The sequence below is a fragment of the Moschus berezovskii genome, chromosome 5 (assembly GCF_049115385.1).
Source record: "Moschus berezovskii isolate FMDL1 chromosome 5, NW_MosBer_1.0, whole genome shotgun sequence".
NCBI classification, from domain to species: domain Eukaryota; kingdom Metazoa; phylum Chordata; class Mammalia; order Artiodactyla; family Moschidae; genus Moschus; species Moschus berezovskii.
This window is the reverse complement of record NC_142464.1, coordinates 25,999,138-26,021,238: the sequence shown is the minus strand read 5'-3', so window position 1 is coordinate 26,021,238 and position 22,101 is coordinate 25,999,138. Positions and strand designations below refer to the sequence as shown.

Here is a 22,101-nt window from a genome sequence, read left to right as displayed (position 1 = left end):
AGAAAAACAGGATCCTGGCCCTAGATAGTTAAGATGTATATCAAGGGAATAATTTCAATAAGCCCAGACTCTTGCATCTTGCCACACATAGAAAGGTACTAAAATCACTAGTACCACTGAAATGTCTGTTTTTGTGATCAGCAGAAATCTTTTGATGTTTGACTGTATATATATTTTTTCCTCCTCAGCAAAAGCTCTATATCCTGGTTCCCCCCTTCCCTCTTTGGAACATTCCCTAAGAGCTGAGAGGCTGTATCTCCAGTTTAAGTTCTCACTAAGTCTGCTGAATAAAACAAGATTCTCAAATTTTAGATTGTGCATTTTTTTTAGTTGACACATCTCTATACAAATATTTAAAGCTGTTCCTCAAAAATTACTTTCTGACATTGGATTGAAGCATTAATAGCCAAGCATACAATCTGTTCAGTCACTTATCTGCAAGTGTGAATAATCATGTAGAGTCTGAGGAAGAAGGAACTACTATGATAGCATCTGGTTTCTGATAAGGAAGACACTGGCTAATTTGTTAGGAATGTGACGGCTCTTTATATATCATTATTATCATATATTCTTATTACTTCATCTAAATAGTATTGCTTCCAGATTTCCTTCATTTGTTGAACTTTTAAATTTATTTGCATTGTGATACACACATTTTACAACATGACATATGATCTATAGTTTATTATTTAATGAAAGAAATGAGTTACCCACTTATTTGTAAATATGTTTTGACCTTTTTGATAAAGTAAACTTAGAATAAACATAAATTTAGAGATTAATACAATGAGTGGGATATTTGGAAGCATTTGACACATTTAAGAAGATTCAGTTATACAGGTCCACTTGATACCATCTTTCAAATGGTTAATGCTTTCTGAAAGTAGAGCCTTAAGTTTGTTAGCACTTACACAGGGAATGGCAACCCTCTCCAGTGTTCTTGCCTGGAGAATCCCAGGGATGGGGGAACCTGGTGGGCTGCCATCTATGGGGTCTCACAGAGTCGGACACGACTGAAGCGATTTAGCAGCAGCAGCAGCACATAATTGAGAGGAACTATTCCAACTAGTCCATTCTAAAGGAGATCAGTCCTGGGTGTTCATTGGAAGGACTGATACTAAAGCTGAAACTCCAATACTTTGGCCACCTCATGCGACGAGTTGACTCACTGGAAAAGACTCTGATGCTGGGAAGGAATACGGGCGGGAGGAGAAGGGGACGACAAAGAATGAGATGGCTGGATGGCATCACCGACTATATGGACATGAGTTTGAGTGAACTCTGGGAGTTGGTGATGGACAGGGAAGCCTGGAGTGCTGTGATTCATGGGGTCGCAAAGAGTTGGACACGACTGAGCGACTGAACTGAACTGAACTGAACTGAACTGATTGTGATCCATGAAAAACCAGAACAAGTTTATTTTGAAAAAACAGGACAAATGGCAGCATTCAGAATCAAAAGTCTTACTTGATCACTAAGTTAAGAGTATGGGCTTAGAGTCATACAGACCCATGTTTCAGTCCTGGCTGTGACACAAGCAAATTAGATAAACTCCAAATCTAAACTTTCCTTGTACATAAAATGTGTAAATAATGCCTCCCTCATAGAATTGTTGATCACTCACCTAGAGCCAGACATCCTGGAATGTGAAGTCAAGTGGGCCTTAGGAAGCATCACTATGAACAAAGCTAATGGAGGTGACGGAATTCCAGTTGAGCTATTTCAAATCCTGAAAGATGACGCTGTGAAACTGCTGCAATCAATATGTCAGTAAATTTGGAAAACAGCAGTGGCCACAGGACTGGAAAAGGTCAGTTTTCATTCCAATCCCAAAGAAAGGCAATGCCAAAGAATGCTCAAACTACCTCACAATTGCATTCATCTCACACGCTAGTAAAGTCATGCTCAAAATTCTCCAAGCCAGGCTTCAGCAATACGTGAACTGTGAACTTCCAGATGTTCAAGCTGGTTTTAGAAAAGGCAGAGGAACCAGAGATCAAATTGCCAACATCTGCTGGATCATGGAGAAAGCAAGAGGGTTCCAGAAAAACATCTATTTCTGCTTCATTGATTATGCCAAAGCCTTTGACTGTGTGGATCACCATAAACTGTGGAAAATTCTGAAAGAGATGGGAATACCAGACCACCTGACCTGTCTCTTGAGAAACCTGTCTGCAGGTCAGGAAGCAACAGTTAGAACTGTACATGGAACAACAGACTGGTTCCAAATAGGAAATAGGAGTACGTCAAGGTTGTATATTGTCACCCTGCTTATTTAACTTATATGCAGAGTACATCATGAGAAACGGTAGGCTGGAGGAAGCACAAGCTGGAATCAAGATTGCCGGGAGAAATATCAGTAACCTCAGATATGCAGGTGACACCACCCTTATGGCAGAAAGTGAAGAAGAACTAAAGCGCCTCTTGATGAAAGTGAAAGAGGAGAGTGAAAAAGTTGGCTTGAAGCTCAACACTCAGAAAACTAAGATCATGGCATCCGGTCCTATCACTTCATGGGAAATAGATGGGGAAACAGTGGAAACAGTGGCTGACTTTATTTTTCTGGGCTCCCAAATCACTGTAGATGGTGACTGCAGCCATGAAATTAAAAGACGCTTACTCCTTGGAAGGAAAGTTATGACCAACCTAGATAGCATATTAAAAAACAGAGCCATCACTTTGCCAACCAAGGTCCATCTAGTCAAGTCTATGGTTTTTCCAGTAGTCATGTATGGATGTGAGAGTTGGACTATAAAGAAAGCTGAGAGCCGAAGAACTGATGCTTTTGAACTGTGGTGTTGGAGAAGACTCTTGAGAGTCCCTTGGACTGCAAGGAGATCCAACCAGTCTATCTTAAAGGAGATTAGTCCTGGGTGTTCATTGGAAGGACTGATGTTGATGCTGAAACTCCAATACTTTGGTCACCTGATGCGAAGAGCTGACTCATTTGAAAAGACCCTAATGCTGGGAAAGATTGAGGGCAGGAGGAAAAGGGGACGACAGAGGATGAGATGGTTGGATGGCATCACTGACTCAATGGACATGGGTTTGGGTGGACTGCGGGAGTTGGTGATGGACAGGGAGGCCTGGCGTTCTGTGGTTCATGGGGTCACAAAGAGTCGGACACAATTAAGCGACTGAACTGAACTGATAGAATTGTTATGAAGAACATAAAGAGATAACATAAAAAAGTACTTCTCACAGTGCCAAGCACACAATCACCAGTCAGTAATTGGGATGATTATCACTGTGAACATGTTTTTCTGAAAGTTTCCTTGGCAATCCAGTGGTTAAGACGCTGAGCTTTCATTGTAGGGTGTGTGAGTTATACCCCTGGTCAGGGAACTAAGATTCTGCATGCCTCATGGTGCAGTTAAAATAGAAAAAAATTTTTTAAAAAGTCCAGCTCATCTGGAGTAATAAAATACAATTCTTCCTAAGGCTGTGTATTATGTGCAACCCAGAAATACGTGATTCTGAATACTATTTCTGTGAGATGAATGTATTTATATGCATTGTAATGCAAAATGGATATTTTTCATTGGAGTGATATGGCAATATGGATTAATGTAGCAGAAGAAGTATTGTGGTAACAGTAGTAATAATAATAATAAAAGCCAATTTACATAAATATAATTGAAATACCAAGGCTTTAGTTCTAAAATGTTCTCACTTATTAAAATTGCACATAGTCATTTAGTATACTGACTTTCTCTGAAATAGTTATATTTAGATTTTCTATCAGGTACTAGATACAGTGACATAAAAGAGAGATGAGTAATTTAAGACTTATATAGCTAATATCCACTCAGATACTTCTTTAGTTTGGTCAATTAAGCTTTTTTTTTACCAAGGATGACTTTAATTTAGTGTCAAAAGCCAATACTTCTGAAACAAGATTATTAGATGCTTAAAACAGCCTATGACAACAGTCTTAAAATTCTCACTTGACTACATTTCCATAGATAGCCTTTCTGGATTATTCAGTTTATTTGCATAAGCTATCTTCAGGGAGCAAACTATCTGTGCTACTTTTTCAGGAGCAGATTCTTCTGTCCTTTTAGAAAAAGGGCCTGTCCTGGTTCAACGGTGCCTATATCTAGATATGTCATTTTAAAAACGTATCTAGATATAGAGCTCTGATTGACATACAATAACTTATACGTATTCAAAGTGTACACTTTAATGTTTGACTGAGGGATTTGTAAACAAGTACATTTGGCTCTCATAGTCCATATAGCCTCTATATGAAAAGTAAAGGTTGACGTTTGGTAGAAACCAACACAATACTGTAAAGCAATTATCCTTCAATTAAAAATAAATAAATAAAAAAAATAAAGGTGAAGTTTTTGACCTCCAGAAACTACTCTGTTTCATGTTTCAAAAAATTTAAGAACATAGCCAGAAGACAGAAAAGCCATTTTACTGTTTCATATACTCCTCAACTCCTGAAAGTTGATATCCTTCCCAAATTCTCTATTACCATAAAGCTTTGAGCCTGAAAGAAACAAAACCCACAAATCCAACAAATTCCATCATGATCAGCTTTCAGAACCATCCACCAATCAAGTCCCACTTTTTTTCTCCAATGAAAGGACCTGAATTTACTTCTTGTAAAAAACAAAACATAAAAACCAAAACAAAACATAGTAGGCTACCATTTGAAGTTTCCTAAGCTTAGTATTGATCCTGATGCTGTAGAGTGAGGAAAAAAAAAACCTTTAATTCTTTTACTGGGAAAAGGTGGACAATCTCTACCTGCAGTAGGCAGGTAAATAACTCATCATGAGGTCCATATGACATTTCTGAGTACACTTACCTCTGCTGTGTGCTTTGCCACATTCCCCACGATGACAATGACCTTCCCTTTGAAGCTCTGGAGCATGGCAGTGTAAGGTCCCTGGGTAAGCTCCCCTTCAGCAGTAAATGCAGTGCTGAATGGAATGTTGATGCTGCCTGAAATGTGACCCCGAACAAAACTGAGAAAAAAGGTTAAGGGAAACATTTATTTGTGTGCAGATTTGAAAGTGTGAGAGAAGCTCACAGGGAATTAATTCTCAGAAGAGAGTACCATTAAAATCAAACACAAATGGAGATAAGACTTGAAAATCCCCTGAACAGACAAAACCAGTTTAGTCATACAAGCAAAGATTAATTTAGCTTATTTTGCAAGACAAGTGAGGCTAACCTGACCTGGTTCACTTCTTGTTTATGCCTCTGAAAATCGTAAGTGAAACTTAAACTGTCTCTCTAAATTGATATTTGATGCTCATTAACCATTTCCCTTTCATTTAAGAAAATTCTAATATTGTAACCAGTCACTGAAAAATAGTCACTGCTGCTTTTTAACAATATACCTCTGAGCCTTACTAAATGTTTTGTTTCAAATGCTCCTGGTCTGCAAACTGTCTTTTTGGTGTGTATACAATAAACTTTTTATTAATTACTGCTTTAGTTATTCATCAGTTTTACTTGTTTTTTCCCCCTGAACTTTTGACAGAAAGGAAAAAGATTAGCCAAAGATGTAAATGAGACTTTCACGAAATATTGTGAAAGTGATCAGAATGCAGCAAATCAATGGCAATCACATAGGCTGTACAACATTCATGGCTTTCAATTCATTATTACTATTATTACTACTACTGTGATTATTTTAAAGCTCTATTACAAAAGAGTGCAATTAAAAAGATGATTCTTCCTATAGAGTCTATAGAGAAAGATATTATTATTATATCAATCACTTTTTTAAAAAGCATAAATTAACAACTACAAAAACTGCTCTGAAAGAGATGGACAAGTCAACTTGAGGAGGACAGGGAAGGTTTCCACTAAGGAAATAAGTGATGGCTGAGGTAAAATTTGAATAATTAATAAAAGTTAGGCAACAGAATAGAATACAGGTGGTATAGGGTGGTGGAAGGGACAAACATTTCAGGCAGAAATGTGAGGTGTGTATTGGGGAGGCACATGACTAATCATGGGAAAGGAAGGAAGGCCAGTATAGTGGAATGCAGAGAGCAAAGACAGCATAAGACTCGCCTGGAAATGAATGCAGAGGCCAGATCATACAGCACCTTGCAGATTATGTTAAAATTGGTCTTTCTCCTAGAGCAATGAAAATCAGGAAGTATTTTAAGCAGATAAGTAACAGATCACATTTGCACTTTGGCAGCAAGTTGGAGAAAGGCTAGAAGGAGAGTGAATGTGAAGGTTAGTTTGTGAGACGTCTGTCCAGGCTATATCTTGTCTCCTCCTTAACAATCACTGATGATGATCATGAAGAGATGTTTATGTTCAATAGAAGCATCTCCCCCTGAACTTCCACTTTAGATATGTTCTTTACAAAATGGAAAAGTCATAGCATTTTAAAAGTTATATCACAAGCAATGAATATCTGCCCCCCCCAAAAAAACTAATCAGTCATTGCTGTAGGAGAATTATACATTATATTTTTATAATATAATTAATATTATATTAATATAATTATAAAAATTATAATTATTTATTGACATGACAGTTTCTCGATTGCCCCAGTTTGTTGGTTCATCTTTTGAATATTACTTCTCTCTGTTTCTGTCAATCTCTCTTTTTCCCTCATTAACACAGAGAGGAGAAATTTGAGGCTCCTACTCTCAAGATTGATGGTGGAGGTTGAACACATATCTTAAACTTCTAGTCAGTTGTTACTTCATTTTTCTTTAAAGAGAAGCATTTGGCACTAATAATGAGGGAAAGGATGTAAAAAGTTCTGGAAAATGAAAAGAAATAGAATAGATACCATTCCAGGTATAATGTTTAGTTAGAATGTCTAGAATGAACAGAGAATTTATGATCATAGGCAGATCACCCTTCAATTTCATCAGCTCTAGATTTTGAACATTTAAAATGACTCAGTATTCAAAGTATCGGCTTCAGTTTTCATGAACAGATATGACTTTGTCCTCAGCATAGAATTACTACAATAGCACTTTAATCTTTAATAAGGACATACCTTACAATAAAAACTTTTGATTTTTCTCAAACTGTGAACATGACAACTCAACTATTTTCAGCAAAGGAATCTACATCTGCCAGCCTGAATCAACTGCCAGAGAGTTTCTGTGTTTATCAAATAGCCAGTGTCAACCATGGACATTTTTCCTTTTTAGTGTTTTTTCAGTAGCAAAAACAATACAAATCTATACTAGTTAAATGCTCTAGCAGACACGTTTGCATTGCCTGCCCAAACCCTGCTTTCTTGTTTGAAAGGACCTCAACTACTGGCCCTGATGAAAGGATGAGCCTAGGCTGTCATGTTTGAGTCAGGTGACCCTGCCACAATCAAGACTGCCAGGATAGTAGGGATGGGGGCTGACACAGGCTGAGCCAATTAGATTCTCTCTCTTCAAAATCAAAAATAAAAGACAATGCTCAGACTGTGTTAAACTTATTTGAGTGCCTTCTCTATACATAATTTATTCAGCCACCATTAAAAAATTAAATAAAATTATTTATTTTACAAGATAAATTCTATAAATATTTGGCTTAAAAAAAGTACCCATCTGTATCCAAATACCCAATATCTAATATCTGTATCTAAAATCATAGACAAGCATCTAGATGAGTTTCTGGGTTCAAATCACCAATTTATTACATGGTTTTAAAGAAGATTTTAGTCCAAATTGCCTTTTAATCACTACAAGTATGTCATAAATTTATCATTCTAGAATTTGCTTTTGTGCTTTATAGTTTGATGTTAGAAAAAAAGTTCACTAGATTAAATGTTAAAATGCTGACAAAGTATGATGGCAACAGAGTCCGTGGGTAAGACAGAAGTTAGAATCCAAAATACAAAACTATTTCAAACCTTTTTAAGGTTATTTTAACACTTTGGATAATAAGACACAAAAGAAAAAAAATCTTAAACCACATTTGCCCCATTTTTAGTGTAGTTCAATCAAAACAATCCTGGAAAACATATAAAAGCACTCATCCAAGAACACTCTTGTCATAAAACTTACAGTGCAAATAAGATTGGGTAAACACGGATGCTTGTAGACAGAATGGTCAAACCTCTAAATAGCTATTAACTGTGTGACTGGCAAATAGCACAGTAGAATGAGACTGGTCTAGTTACATATTAATACATTTACAATGAACATTCTCTTCTTAAGTAAGTTGGACAATGCAGACAATTTTGGTTATTTAAAGATCTTGTTTCCTTGGTAATTATTTACATTTCACTGCCTACAACAGAAATTCTCATGACGCAAACATCATATGATGAAGTAGAACTTTTTAAGGCAATTTCTAAAGACATGAGAGGCTGTCAGACTGTATTGTAAAGGCAGGTAGTCAAAGTTTTTTTAAATCTTCAGTCTTTCATAATCATAATAAAGTATTAGGTGTTTGAAAAATGAACAAAGAACAGATTCTGTATATTTTGTGTTAATAGGACAAATTAAGTACAGTGAAACAGAAGACAATTTCTGACATATAGTGACTGATTAATCCTGGGCACAACATGGTAAGGAGAGCAAAATGATATGCGAATACACTGCAATATGCATTTTCTCCATGTTCAAAGGACTTAAGTTTTATTTCATTGAATTGAAGTAGCGGACAAATATGTGTAAGTTCTTTAGCTGACTCATTGGAAAAGACCTGATGCTGGGAAACATTGACGGTAGGAGGAGAAGGGAACAACAGAGGATGAGATTGTTGGATGGCATCATCGACTCGATGGACATGAGTTTGAGCAAGCTCTGGGAGTTGGTGATGGACAGGGAAGCCTGGCTTGCTGCATGCAGTCCACGGGGTTGCAAAGAGTCAGACACGACTGAGCAACTGAACTGAACTGAACTGAGAAACTAACATCCAACAATATATTTTTTATAATTGTGACTGTTACTTTCCTCATATTCTAGACAAAAATTTGGATTCGTTGCATTTGCCTTTTGCATTTGGGCTTCCTGACTCTTGAGAGTCCCTTGGACTGCAAGGAGATCCAACCAGTCCATTCTAAAGGAGATCAATCCTGGGTGTTCATTGGAAGGACTGATGCTAAAACTGAAACTCTAATACTTTGGCCACCTCAGCGACAAGTTGACTCACTGGAAAAGACTATGATGCTGGGAAGGATTGGGGGTGGGAGGAGACGGGGACGACAGAGAATGAGATGGCTGGATGGCATCACCAACTCTATGGACATGAGTTTGAGTGAACTCTGGGAGTTGGTGATGGACAGGGAGGCCTGGCGTGCTGTGATTCATGGGGTCGCAAAGAGTCGGACACGACTGAGCGACTGAACTGAACTGGGGGCTCAGGTGGTAAAGAATCCGCCTACACTTAAAGAGGTTCTATGGTGGGTGTACTACCCAACAGACCAACACTATACTATTCTACAAACTATAACCTCAATAAGCTTCAGCTTCACATATCCAGTTTAGAGATCAAGGCTATAGAAGCCCAAGTATTTATGTGGTAATTAGCCTCAATCATATGTACATCTTGATAGTGTACTTATAACAATGTCCACTGTAATTTTAAGATTTTTTTTGGCAAAAAAACACAATAAAAACAATGCCACGTATAAACACTAGCTATTATCTTTTCAGTGTTTATAAGACATTTTGCTATCAGGATTTTTAATGATGAATTTGAAGGAATTAAAAGATATAAGACATAATTAAAGAAGTTGACAGAAATTACAATCAAATTTCTTCTATGGAATAGTAGTAGCTATAAAAACACAAAAGCATCTGATTACTATAGCAGTCACTGCCTCAGGTGTATTTGTACCTTAAATATTTCTGTGTTTGATAAAGGAGTTGGGTTATTAGAACAATATTAACAGGTAAGGATGATGTGCATTACCTTGTACATTTCTAAGATATGAAGACTTTCTTACAGTCACAAGTCAGTCTATATGACGGTACAAGAAGATGAATCACACTTTAATGAAGAATGCAGAAAAAATATCAGTTCTAAGAATAATATGGATACATAATATAGGTAAGTTACATAAGCAAATTTTCATATTTCAGAAAGATTATTTACTTTACTAAAATATTTTAAAATTTCTTTAAATAACTAATGGTTCAAAATTCAGTACAGAAATAATCTCATGTTTTCTAAATTCTAAAAGTGCACAGCCATTTCTCACTTGGTGACATCACAGTTCTATACACAAAGCATACTTGTATCTTACCAGACCAAGAAGGTATGCTCGGTTATATGTTGACTTCTTTGTTTGCTATGTTATAGTTATGTTTGCTATGTTATAGTTATGTTTGCTATGTTATAGTTTGCAAACTATAGTTAGTGTTAAAGAGCTCAAAGTAAAGGCTACACTTTTAGTATATCAAAAGTCAAAAGCTTCCTATTATATAACTAAGCTGTATTAACTGATATAAAAATTATACCCTTGAGATATCATCATTTTTCTTTGCTAAATCTGTTGCTGCTTTCTTTGAATAGGATCACCATCTCCAAGTCACTCTAAAACCTCATTTTTGTCATTTCGTTAGTGACAACATTCAACTGTACTGTACTCAGAGATCCCACTGTCCTCTCTCTATCCCATTACCACTTGCCTATTTCAGACACTCATTACTTTGCGCTTAGACTATAACAATAGCTTTTTGTTTTCTCCAATTCTCTTTTCCTTTGGAAATCCATTTTATTCACAATATTGTTATATTAAAACATTTAAAATGAAGTTCTGATTACCACACCCATGCTGAGAAAACTTCCATGGTTACCTACAGGACAAAGTCCAAATTTCTCAGTTCAGCCCTTATGAACAGAACCAAACCACTTCAGTTCCAACCAAACTGGATCACATACTGTTTCCAGTGGATGTTCTGCCTTGTTCCTGTAGTTTTCCCTACCTAAATAGCTTTTCTCTATATTTTTGAGTGTTCAAATATTATCTATCTTTTGAGAATTCCCCCATGAAAGTTTCCCTCCCTACAGTCTCTGTATATCTCTCATGACAGCCATTTGATCTTTTATAACACATACTAATGTGGCTTTCCTGGTGGCTCAAAGGTAAAGAATCTGCCTGTCAATGCAGGAGACATGGGTTTGATCCCTGAGTTGGGAAGATCCCCTAGATAAGTGAATGGCAATCCACTCCAATATTCTTGCCTGGGAAATCCCATGGACAGAGGAGTCTAGCAGGCTACAGTCCAGAGGACCACAAGAGTCAGACATGACTTAGAGACTAAAACCATTAACACATACTAATGCATCTGACTTTCATCAAGACTTTAAAAGATTTATATAAAGGATCTGTATTTATCTCATCTGTGGAACTCTTACAATGCTTAATTTAGTGTCTAGAATACATCTAACATATTTGCTGAGTAAACAGATTTCAGAATTGTGCCAAACCTAGAGTAGCTAGTGTCAGGGGCAAATACACTAAAAGACTCCTGGCCTTCCTAGCTTGTGGCACCACTACCTATCAATACTTGTAAGTGTCATGATACCTTTTATCAAAATACAGTATGAGGAAAAAAAAATAGCAACAGGAGTCATTTCCCTGGACTTTCTCCAGCATAGATACCAACCCAAAGGGCCCAGTAAAACTAGTTTATTTTAGGGCAAAGCTAGAGACCTCACTCTCTGTGACTGCAAATATGAAGGAATATTTAAGTACATCAAATCTCTGGGTGATTCCATCCTTCTAGTCTTGTCTGCACCATTCCTTCCACAGTCATTCTTTTTCTCACTGAAAGACAAATCTGAGCATGCCACTTAGCTGATTAAAATTCTTTAACACTTTCTCACAGCCCATATATGGAATAGAACCTGGACTTCCTAGCACATTATACAACACTCTCTCTGTAAGTTCCCTTTGCCTACTTTAGTCTCACTTTCTAACCTCATATATTCCAGCCAAGTATATCCAGAGTGTAAGGTCGGACCTCAGTGGCCATTTTGGCCTCTTCCCTTTCCCCCCTTCTCTTCTTCCCACTGGCAGAAAAAGGCTGACTATTATGCTCTGTTCCCTCATTCCCTCCCCCATTGCTAGAGTGTCCTTGAAGGTATCGGTTCCTGGTAGAGATCAACCCTTTCCTAACCTCCCCCTTCTAACCTCCTGTCCAGAAACAGCATTCTGCCCAGAAACAGCAAGAACTATTCCGCTGCGTCAGCACAACCTTGAGCAGACCGGGCAACCAACCCAGTCTTGCCCCCTGGCTAACTGACCTATGAGAGGCCACCACTTCAAATCTTGCCTAAAGTTATATAAGTTGCCTCTTGCCTTTGTTCGGCGCGGACTTCCTGACCTCGCTCTGTTAGGTCTTGGGGTCCTGCCCGGGGGTGCGCAGCCATTAAAGCCTGTTACATTATCTTTTGGCGTCTGGGTTCTCTTATTGAACATCACTGGGCCTTCTCTACCTTACACAGAGTACTTGTAATTCCCTTAGCATGTCTTCCTCACAGTCTTTGACCCGCGCACTATGTGTTTTTTCAGTCTTAAGTGTCCTCTTTCTCTTCATTGCTCAGGTGACTTCCACTTGTCTTTTAAGACCCATCTCAGGCATTATCTGGGTTAGATGACTGTCCTTATATTCCCAAGGCTTTCTGAGTATGGCTCAGACATAGAGCATTTCACACAGTATGGCAATTATCTACCTCGTTTGTCTGCCTTAGCCACAAGGCTGTGAGTACCTGTTGGGCAGGGGCTCTGATTTAACCAAGCAAAGCAGGTTCTCAGGCAGGACTGACTGGCTGTTTAAATAAGGTTGATGGAACTCACGAACTGGGGCAATGGATAGGTGTCAGAGAAACTAGGAGCTCTCCTGCTCTGGTAGCTCAATGGTAAAGAATTCAACTGTAGTGCAGGAGATGTGGGTTCGATCCCTGGGTCAAGAAGATCCCCTGGAGACGGAAATGGCAACCCACTCCAATATTCTTGTGTGGGGAAATTCCGTGGGCAGAGGAGTCTGGCAGGCTAGCATCCATGGGGTTGCAAAAGAGTTGGACACCACTGAGCAACTGAACAACAACTGATGTACTTCTCAAAACTATTAATCCAGACAGTGGAGACATTCTTCAGCAGTGGCTACCATATACTCCCACATTATACAAGGTCCACTCAGCTATAGTAATATACAAGAATAGAAACTGTAATTCAAGTATCTTAAATCTAGATCCAAACAAAAATCTTACTAAACCTCTTTATTATCACTTTGCTCTGAACACAAGTACCTCAATATTACTTTGAAGACTTTTTTCAGAAATTAATTCTTCAGGACACAGAGACAAGAGCAAATCTCGCATTTACTAAGGATGAATAACGTGGCATAATAATGAAAACAACTGAATTTATGTGTTTTTTAAATTAAAAAATGTAAGCTTGAGGTCTTTCTTATAGCTTCTGATATTTAAAAAAAGTTAAGAGTTTTCAAAATAAAGCTTCAAAACCAACCTTGACTTCAAGCAAATGAGAACAGACCTTCAAAGTATTTCTGCTCATAGATAACAGTTGGACCCACATTATATGACTAAGACATTAAATATGAACTCTGAAATTTGGAAATGAAATATTTAGGAAATTTGAAATGAAATATTTGGAAAATTAAAGAAAACAGCAGTTTAACTTGTGTATTATCTTTAAAACTATTAAGTACTTATGAAATTTACTGTGGAACATTTTTTACTGCCTCTTTAAAATATTCAATTATTGTTTGCTCTGAAATCTCTATTATATATTGAAGGACAAAAATAACTGACCTGAACCTTTACCTAGATTAACAATTCATCTTTCCTTCTTATAAAAACAAAAATAAAATCAGATTTCAACAAAAACTTAGCTGTTTAGCCTCCCTGATATAAGCCGTTTAGCCCTACTATTAAGAAGATGAACTAGATTATCTCTAGGGTTCCTTCATATTATAAAGCTGGGATTATATCTCTGTTGCAAGTGTATGAAGTCTGTCTTCATGTCCTCAAGCTTTCCTTGTCTAAATTCCCTTCCTCTCTTGGTCTCCTCCCAGGTTAGAGGCAGTTCTCTCATATTTTTGACATGCTTCTCCTCACCTACAATCACAGAAAATGCTAACAGATTAAAATATTACCTCTTGAAGGGTATTTTTATTTTAACTGGGAGTGTTTATATCATAAGCTAAATGACTAAAAGCTTTAACAGAACTTCAGGTGATGGGGTTCAGGACACGCCACCCCAAATTACGGCATCTTGACATACTGAATATTTTAAGCCGAAGGGATTTGAGAAATGTCATGTGCAGGAAGGACTTTCTGACCTTCCCATGCATCAGGTCAAAAAACCTTCACTTGAGAGATGCCCTGCTTATATTCGGCTTCTCAGGTGGCGCTAGTGGTAAAGAACCTTTCTGCCAATGTGGGAGACATAAGAGATGCAAGTTCGATCCCTGGGCTGGGAAGATCCCCTGGAGGAGGGCATGGCAACCCACTCCAGTACTCTTGCCTGGAGAATCTCACAGACAGAGGAGCCTGGAGAGCTGTAGTCCATAGGGTCACACGGGGGTTGGACATGATCAAAGTGACTTAGCACACATGCTGCTGCTGCTGCTGCTGCTAAGTCACGTCAGTCGTGTCCAACTCTGTGTGACCCCATAGACGGCAGCCCAACAGGCTCCTCTGTCCCTAGGATTCTCCAGGCAAGAACACTGGAGTGGGTTGCCATTTCCTTCTCCAATGCATGAAAGTGAAAAGTGAAAGTGAAGTCGCTCAGTCATGTCCAACTCTTAGCGACCCCATGGACTGTAGCCTACCAGGCTCCTCCGTCCATGGGATTCTCCAGGCAAGAGTACTGGAGTGGGTTGCCATTGCCTTCTCCGAGCACACATGCACGCTCCTTATATTAATACTTAGATGACAGGATGTTATCTTCAAGACTGAGGAACACTAAGAGGAATCTGAATGGACAGGCCTTGCTAAGGTTTCCTTGGTTTATTACAAAAGTTTACAATGCTCAGCTCAAACCCCTTTTGCTCTATCACATTTTCCCATGGCTGTCCACTTTTCATCAGACCTAGCTTAAAAACACTCAGGTTTAGTCAATTCTTCAGGTGTTCCTTATGAAGGCTCCCATGTCATATAAAATTTTTCTTAAATAAAATCTGTATACTTTTCTGTTGTGAATTTGTCTTCTGTTATAGGGGCCTCTATAGAAAAGAACTTAGAAAAGTAGAGGAAAAAGAGAAAAAGATACTTTTCTTTCCCTATGTGCATAGCAGAGTTCTAGGGAGGGGTAAGGCTGTCCTTTGAATTCATTGGTAACTTATCTTGAATTCATTGGTAACTGCCTCCTTCCTTTTCATAAATGATCATTTTAATTATTTTACATAGGTGAAGAAAGACAACATGAAATTTAATTCTAGACATTTACTCTCCTGAAATTGCTTTCAGGAGAGTAAAATGTATGAGGAAAACAAATTTTTCACTGACATAAAGATGTATCACCTATATGAAGAACTGTATTAGCCAAATTTTCCTGCTTAATTTATCCATAAAAGCAAAATAGAGGATAAAAAATGATTGTGTGTGTCATCTCTGACTCTTTGCTACTTCATGGACTGTAGCCTGCCAGTCTTCTCTGTTCATGGAATTTTCCAGGCAAGCATACTGGAGTGGGTTGCCATTTCCTACACCAGGAGATCTTCCTGACCCAGGGACTCAATTTGTGTCTCCTGTGTTTCCTGCTTTGGCGGGTGGATTCTTTACCACTGAGACACCTGGGAAGCATAGAAATGATATAAGAAGACTATAAACAGTTAAATATTATACACAACACTTAAAAAAATAACTTTCTTAGGGGAAGAAAAAGATGCTACAGAGTATCTGGTTTGTTCCCCCCGCCCCGACCCCGCTGTACTGTATAGGACTATAATTTGTAGGCACTGCAGAAATAAAACTATAAAAATATACTAGTGTTAAATATTTATTCATTTCTTAAACAGATAGGAAAAGTCATGTTAATCCCAGAGTTTAACTGAAAAATTAAGTTAGTCTACAAAAATGATTCCTTCAAAAAATATGAAGATTTCAACAGGCTTAATTTGTTAGTTTTAAAATTACAGCATCTTAGTGACAGTTTTGGAAAATTTTAATAAAACATACTTTGAAAGCATTAAATCTTATAAATTAAGTTACTACAGTAGGAAAGAACCTTTCTAACATGCTTCCTCCCTCAAAGCATTCCAAATTTTCTTTACAATATTTAAAATAACTCATTGTTCTTTGATTCTGTGTCTGTGTCTGTATAAAGATAACTATTAGTTTTATTTAATTGCGATTAAGCCCCCCTACATGCAGAGGCACTGAAATCTTTACAGTTCAGTTTGTGTGTAAGATCTGAAGGAATGTATACCGTGTATGGGACTTCCCAGGCAGTGCAGTGGTAAAGAGTCAGCCTGCCAATGCAGGCAATGCAGGAGATGCGAGTTTGATCCCTGGCTCAGGAAGATTCCTTGGAGTAGGAAATGGCAACCCACCCTAGTATTCTTGCCTGGAAAAATTGCATGGATGGAGGAGCCTTGCAGGCTATAGTCTCCGGGGTTGCAAAGAGTCAGACACGACTGAGTACGTACAGACATACAGTGTATGAACACATAATTTGGAATCAATACACATCTCATTCAGTCATTAAGTTATATTAAGTGACATATCTCAATTTTGTTTATGCTTGCTGAACAGTCCTATGAAAAGACCAAACAGCCACCTGCATAAAGCTTGGAGAATAAAGCTTGGAACATGAGGCTAGCTCTACCAACTGTCAGTTATGTGCCCTTGCAAAAGTTGATCAGCCTTTTCAAGCCTCAGTTTCTTCATCAGTAAAATAGAGATATTATTTTATGCCATGCTTAGCACACTGTGAGAGCTTAATGATCGCTATGATTGGAAGTCAATTCACTTAAATCTATTGAATCTTGATAAATTATTAATTCTAAGTGTCTCTCATTTCAAAGAAACAGGTCAGGCATAATTCTGCCACCATATACATTTACGTATCTTCAACAGGACAGTGAAAAGTCTTTAACCAACAGCATAAATCTCTCACTGTGGATTTTTTGGAATAGTGATTACAGGTAGTCAAGTAATTAAAGGCATGTTAGTAGCTCTAAACTCACACTGTAGAGATTTCTGACTGCCCCATACCTTCTGGCTTCAGTGACTTTATCTCCTTTGAGAAAAGGTGATATCTCAGGAGAGCTGAATGATGTAAAGAGGCAGGTTATAAAAGATGTGGGGAGAGATATTCTAGGCAGGAGGAGTGAGGGTAAAGGCCTTGATGTATAAATATGCTTGGCCATTTTGGACCAGCAAGAAACCAGCAAGTACAGTAAGAGAGGAAATCAGAGGAGATAAAGTCACTGAAGCCAGGTCTCTGCCTCGTTCCAACCTTGAACCAAGAGTGGTAGGATGACATAAAGACACTCCTACGTTGGGCAACTCACCTACACTCATCAGAGAACAATGTTCAGGTGAGTTGCTCTGCTTTCTGCTGTTCTATTTGTATTTATTCTGCAGAAAATAAAGGAGAGTTTTAATAAAAATTAAAGTAAGACTACAAGTTTTGGAAAACTTGGATTGAATGTTCCTTTCATACTGTGTATTTAAAATTTTCAAGTGGTTAATTAAGTAGCTTGAAGGGAAATACCAGGAGTGTGGTGTATATATAAACTGTTTTAATTATTTTAGTAATAGTCCTTAACATTAGATTAGATCACTGTAAAATTATGCTTTTTTGGATGGTTTTATGAGTCAATAACTTAAAGGCACAAACAAAAGAAACATAAACTAAAACATTAAGAAACTAAAAGTACTTAAAATGTTTGAAATAACAGATAAGAAGAACTTGTACATCAGGGGTCCCTGACCAGTCAGTTGGAACTGAATGCTTTTTTTGGGAGTCCACTCTACTCTGCTGAGGAACTCTTAGTACCCCTAAAGCCCTAACACCAGGAACATAAACATTTATATTCTCCCCAAACTCGGGGTCTCACAGTCAAGGGAAACTAGAAACTTTTCACAGAAAAGATGGCAAGATATCATTTGAAGTAGAAGGCTCTCAAAGTGTATTTTCAGTAATCTAAGATTCTAAGGATTGCTTCAGGAGTTCTGGAAATGTATGGCTTGAATTTCATTTCAAAAATTGTGATTGAAAATATACACATGAAAACTTATATGCCAACTTCAGCATATAAGAACCAACTTGCCAACCCTTATCTACATATAACCCTTATTTATAGTTAGTAAATGTTACAAACGTTAACTTACAAAGAAAATTAATTGTAAAAAATTTCTTCATTTATATTTTACATATTGAGTTTCTAAGAAAATTTTTTATTTTAAGAGGTAGTTACCTGGTTCAAAAAATAAAAAAAAAACACAAACAGAAAATCATTTACCTAGATTTAAGAGTATAGAGAATCAAGGCATGCTTTACAAAAATCTGATAGAGATGAAAATATAAGGAGAAAGACTAAACTATTACTACTTTGTAACTTTTCATATTTTAATGCCAAGCAAAACCAACAGAAGTTATGGTACATTTAATAGTAAAATATCAGTGGAAAATACTTTAACGTGTTCCCTATAAGCCAATATTTTGAAAATTATAATAAATAACTGGTGAACTTTCCTTTCTAGGCTATGAGGTAGACCAGGTGAACACTTACTCTTCATCTCTGCCAAAGTTTTATCTATGCCAAGAAGAATTCAAATTCCCCCAGGAGCACCAATATACACCAGAGAAATACAAAAAGCAACAAAATAGCCCACTATTCTGGTGTTGTTTGGAAAGTATTTTAAGGTCTCTGGTATGCAATGTTATCTTATGAAACATTATATTAATATTATGCAAGTCTGTTCTGGCATCCAGTTTGAGAACTATTTAGCTATCTGAATTCAGAGGAATCCCAGACATGTTCACTGTTTTTACCACATGCCCTATAATTGAAAAAGAAGCAATGTGAATAAAGCAGTACCACCCTTTAAAACCAAATGTGTAAAGGATACTCTTCACTATTCCGGATGTCGACTACCAAGAGCTTTGGTTTACTGGACTTTGTCTTCTTGGTGGGTGTTTTGAAGTGGCCAGTCACTGTAAGCTCACACAAGTCAATCAGGTCCTCTGCTGAAATCCGGGGTGACACTTCCGACTTTAGGTCATTTAACGGAATGGATTCTCTTGACTGAAAAAAAATGAACAAACAATACAAATCTTCAGACAACTACAGAGAGACAAACTATAGCCAGTACAGAATACCTTCAAGTTTTTGATATCAATCACTATAACATATGGGAGAAATATAGAAATATGAGATACAGAAAACTATATCTCATTTTAGCAGTGTACTGTGTACCTATTTCCTATCACTAATGTTTACTTTTTTATTAGTCACATATATTGCTGTTGCCTGAGAAAGACTAGAGAACTCTTCAAGAAAATTAGAGATACCAAGGAAACATTTCATGCAAAGATTGGCTCAATAAAGGACAGAAATGGTAGGGACCTAACAGAAGCAGAAAATATTAAGAAGAGGTGGCAAGAATACACAGAAGAACTATACAAAAAAGATCTTCAAGACCCAGATAACCAAGATGGTGTGATCACTTACCTAGAGCCCAACATCCTGGAATGTGAAGTCAAGTGGGCCTTAGGAAGCATCACTATGAACAAAGCTAGTGGAGGTGATGGAATTCCAGTTGAACTCTTTCAAATCCTAAAAGATGATGCTGTGAAAGTGCTCCACTCAATATACCAGCAAATTTGGAAAACTCAGCAGTGGCCACAGGACTGGAAAATGTCAGTTTTCATTCCAATCCCAAAGAAAGGCAATGCCAAAGAATGCTCAAACTACCGCACAATTGCACACATCTCACACGCTAGCAAAGTAATGTACAAAATTCTCCAAGCCAGGCTTCAGCAATATGTGAACGATGAACTTCTAAATGTTCAAGATGGTTTTAGAAAAGGCAGAGGAACCAGAGATCAAATTGCCAACATCCACTGGATCATTGCAAAAGCAAGAAAAACATCCAGAAAAACATCTTTTCTGCTTTATTGACTATACCAAAGTCTTTGACTGTGTGGATCACAATAAACTGGAAAATTCTGAAAGAGATGGGAATACCAGACCACCTGACCTGCCTCTTGAGAAATCTGTATGCAGGTCAGGAAGCAACAGTTAGAACTGGACATGGAACAACAGACTGGTTCCAAATAGGAAAATGAGTACATCAAGGCTGTATACTGTCATCCTGCTTATTTAACTTCTATGCAGAGTACATCATGAGAAGCACTGGGCTGGAAGAAGCACAAGCAGGAATCAAGATTGCCGGGAAAAATATCAATAACCTCAGATATGCAGACGACACCACCCTTATGGCAGAAAGTGAAGAAGAACTAAAGAGCCTCTTGATGAAAGTGAAAGAGGAGAGTGAAAAGGTTGGCTTAAAGCTCAACATTCAGAAAACTAAGACCAGGGCACCTGGTCCCATCACTTTATGGCAAATAGATGGGGAAACAGTGGAAACAGTGGCTGACTTTATTTTTTTGGGGCTCCAAAATCACTGCAGATGGTGACTGCAGCCATGAAATTAAAAGATGCTTACTCCTTGGAAGGAAAGTTATGACCAACCTAGACAGCATATTAAAAAGCAGAGATATTACTTTATCAACAAGGGTCCGTCTAGTCAAGGCTATGGTTTTTCCCTTGTTCATGTATGGATGTGAGAGTTGGACTATAAAGAAAGCTGAGGACTGAAGAATTGATGCTTTTGAACTGTGGTGCTGGAGAAGACTCTTGAGAGTCCCTTGGACTGCAAGGAGATCCAACCAGTCCATCCTAAAGGAATCAGTCCTGAGTGTTAACTGATGTTGAAGCTGAAACTCCAATACTTTGGTCACCTGATGCGAAGAGTTGACTCATTTGAAAAGACCCTGATGCTGGGAAAGATTGAGGGCAGGAGGAGAAGGGGACGACAGAGGATGAGATGGTTGGATATCATCACCGACTCAATGGACATGAGCTTGGGTGGACTCTGGGAGTTGGTGATGGACAGGGAGGCCTGGCGTGCTACGGTTCATGGGGTCGCAGGGAGTCAGGCACGACTAAGCAACTGAACTGAACTGAACTGAATACTGGAGTGGGTTGCCATTTCCTTCTCCAGGGGATTTTCCTAACCCAGGGATTGAACTGAACTGAATACTGGAGTGGGTTGCCATTTCCTTCTCCAGGGGATTTTCCTAACCCAGGGATCGAACTCTTGTCTCTTGTGTCTCCTGCCAGGCAAATTTTTTTTTTTTTTACCACTGAGGCACCTGGAAAAGCACACATAGGAAACCATTAATCTTGTCCTTCACTACAACTTCCTTGCTCAAATGTGATGGAAAGAAATGAGGTAGACTTTTCCTTATGAGAGCACTGTTTATCTTTAAAAACAGTTCTTTTAAGAACATTTCATTTTTCAAGTATAAATACTGTTGTTGTAAATTACATTCATTAAAGCTCTGGTAATATGACAAATTGTTTTGTGACTCAGTATTGAACTTTTCTAACATGATATATGTTACTTATGAATGGTTGGGTGGAAATTAGATTCACAGAAATGAGAACAACATAATGCTTTCTTAGATAATTAAAGCAAATTGACAATGCATCTTAATTGTAAAGGAGGTAAAATCAGACTCCAGACCACGGAACCTGTCTGTATATGTTTATTACATGTCATAACACTGATTCAGACTTAAAAAAGAAAATCGCTCAGTTTTGTCTGACTCTGTGATCCCATGGACTGTATAGTCCATGAAATTCTCTAGGCCATAATACTGGAGTGGGTAGCCTTTCCCTTCTACCTACAATGCAGGAGACCTGGGTTCAATCCCTGGGTCAGGAAGATCTCCTGGAGTAGGAAATGGCAACCCACTCCAGTATTCTTGCCAGGAAAATCCCATCGACAGAGAAGCCTGGTAGGCTACAGTCCATGGGGTCGCAAAGAGTTGGACATGACTGAACGACTTCACTTTCACTTTCTCCAGGAGATCTTCCCAACCTAGGATCAAACCCAGGTCTCCCACATAGCAGGCGGATTCTTTACCAGCTGAACCACAAGGGAAGC

General features: G+C 38.0%; 1 protein-coding gene across 4 annotated transcripts in view; it reads right to left on the bottom strand.

Moving 5' to 3' along the window:
- TBCK (TBC1 domain containing kinase) overlaps positions 1-22,101 on the bottom strand; it is a 223,548-nt gene that overhangs the window by 36,000 nt on the left and 165,447 nt on the right. For all 4 annotated transcript variants that reach the window (XR_008687092.2, XM_055434936.2, XM_055434937.2 and 1 more), the window contains exons 24-25: positions 18,997-19,172; positions 4,820-4,979 (exon numbers count right to left, since the gene is read on the bottom strand). Coding sequence is in view for 3 of the 4 variants with exons in the window: in XM_055434936.2 (XP_055290911.2) it covers positions 4,820-4,979; positions 18,997-19,172 (336 nt within the window). In the remaining variant the exon portion in view is untranslated. The remainder of the gene's footprint in view (positions 1-4,819; positions 4,980-18,996; positions 19,173-22,101) is intronic.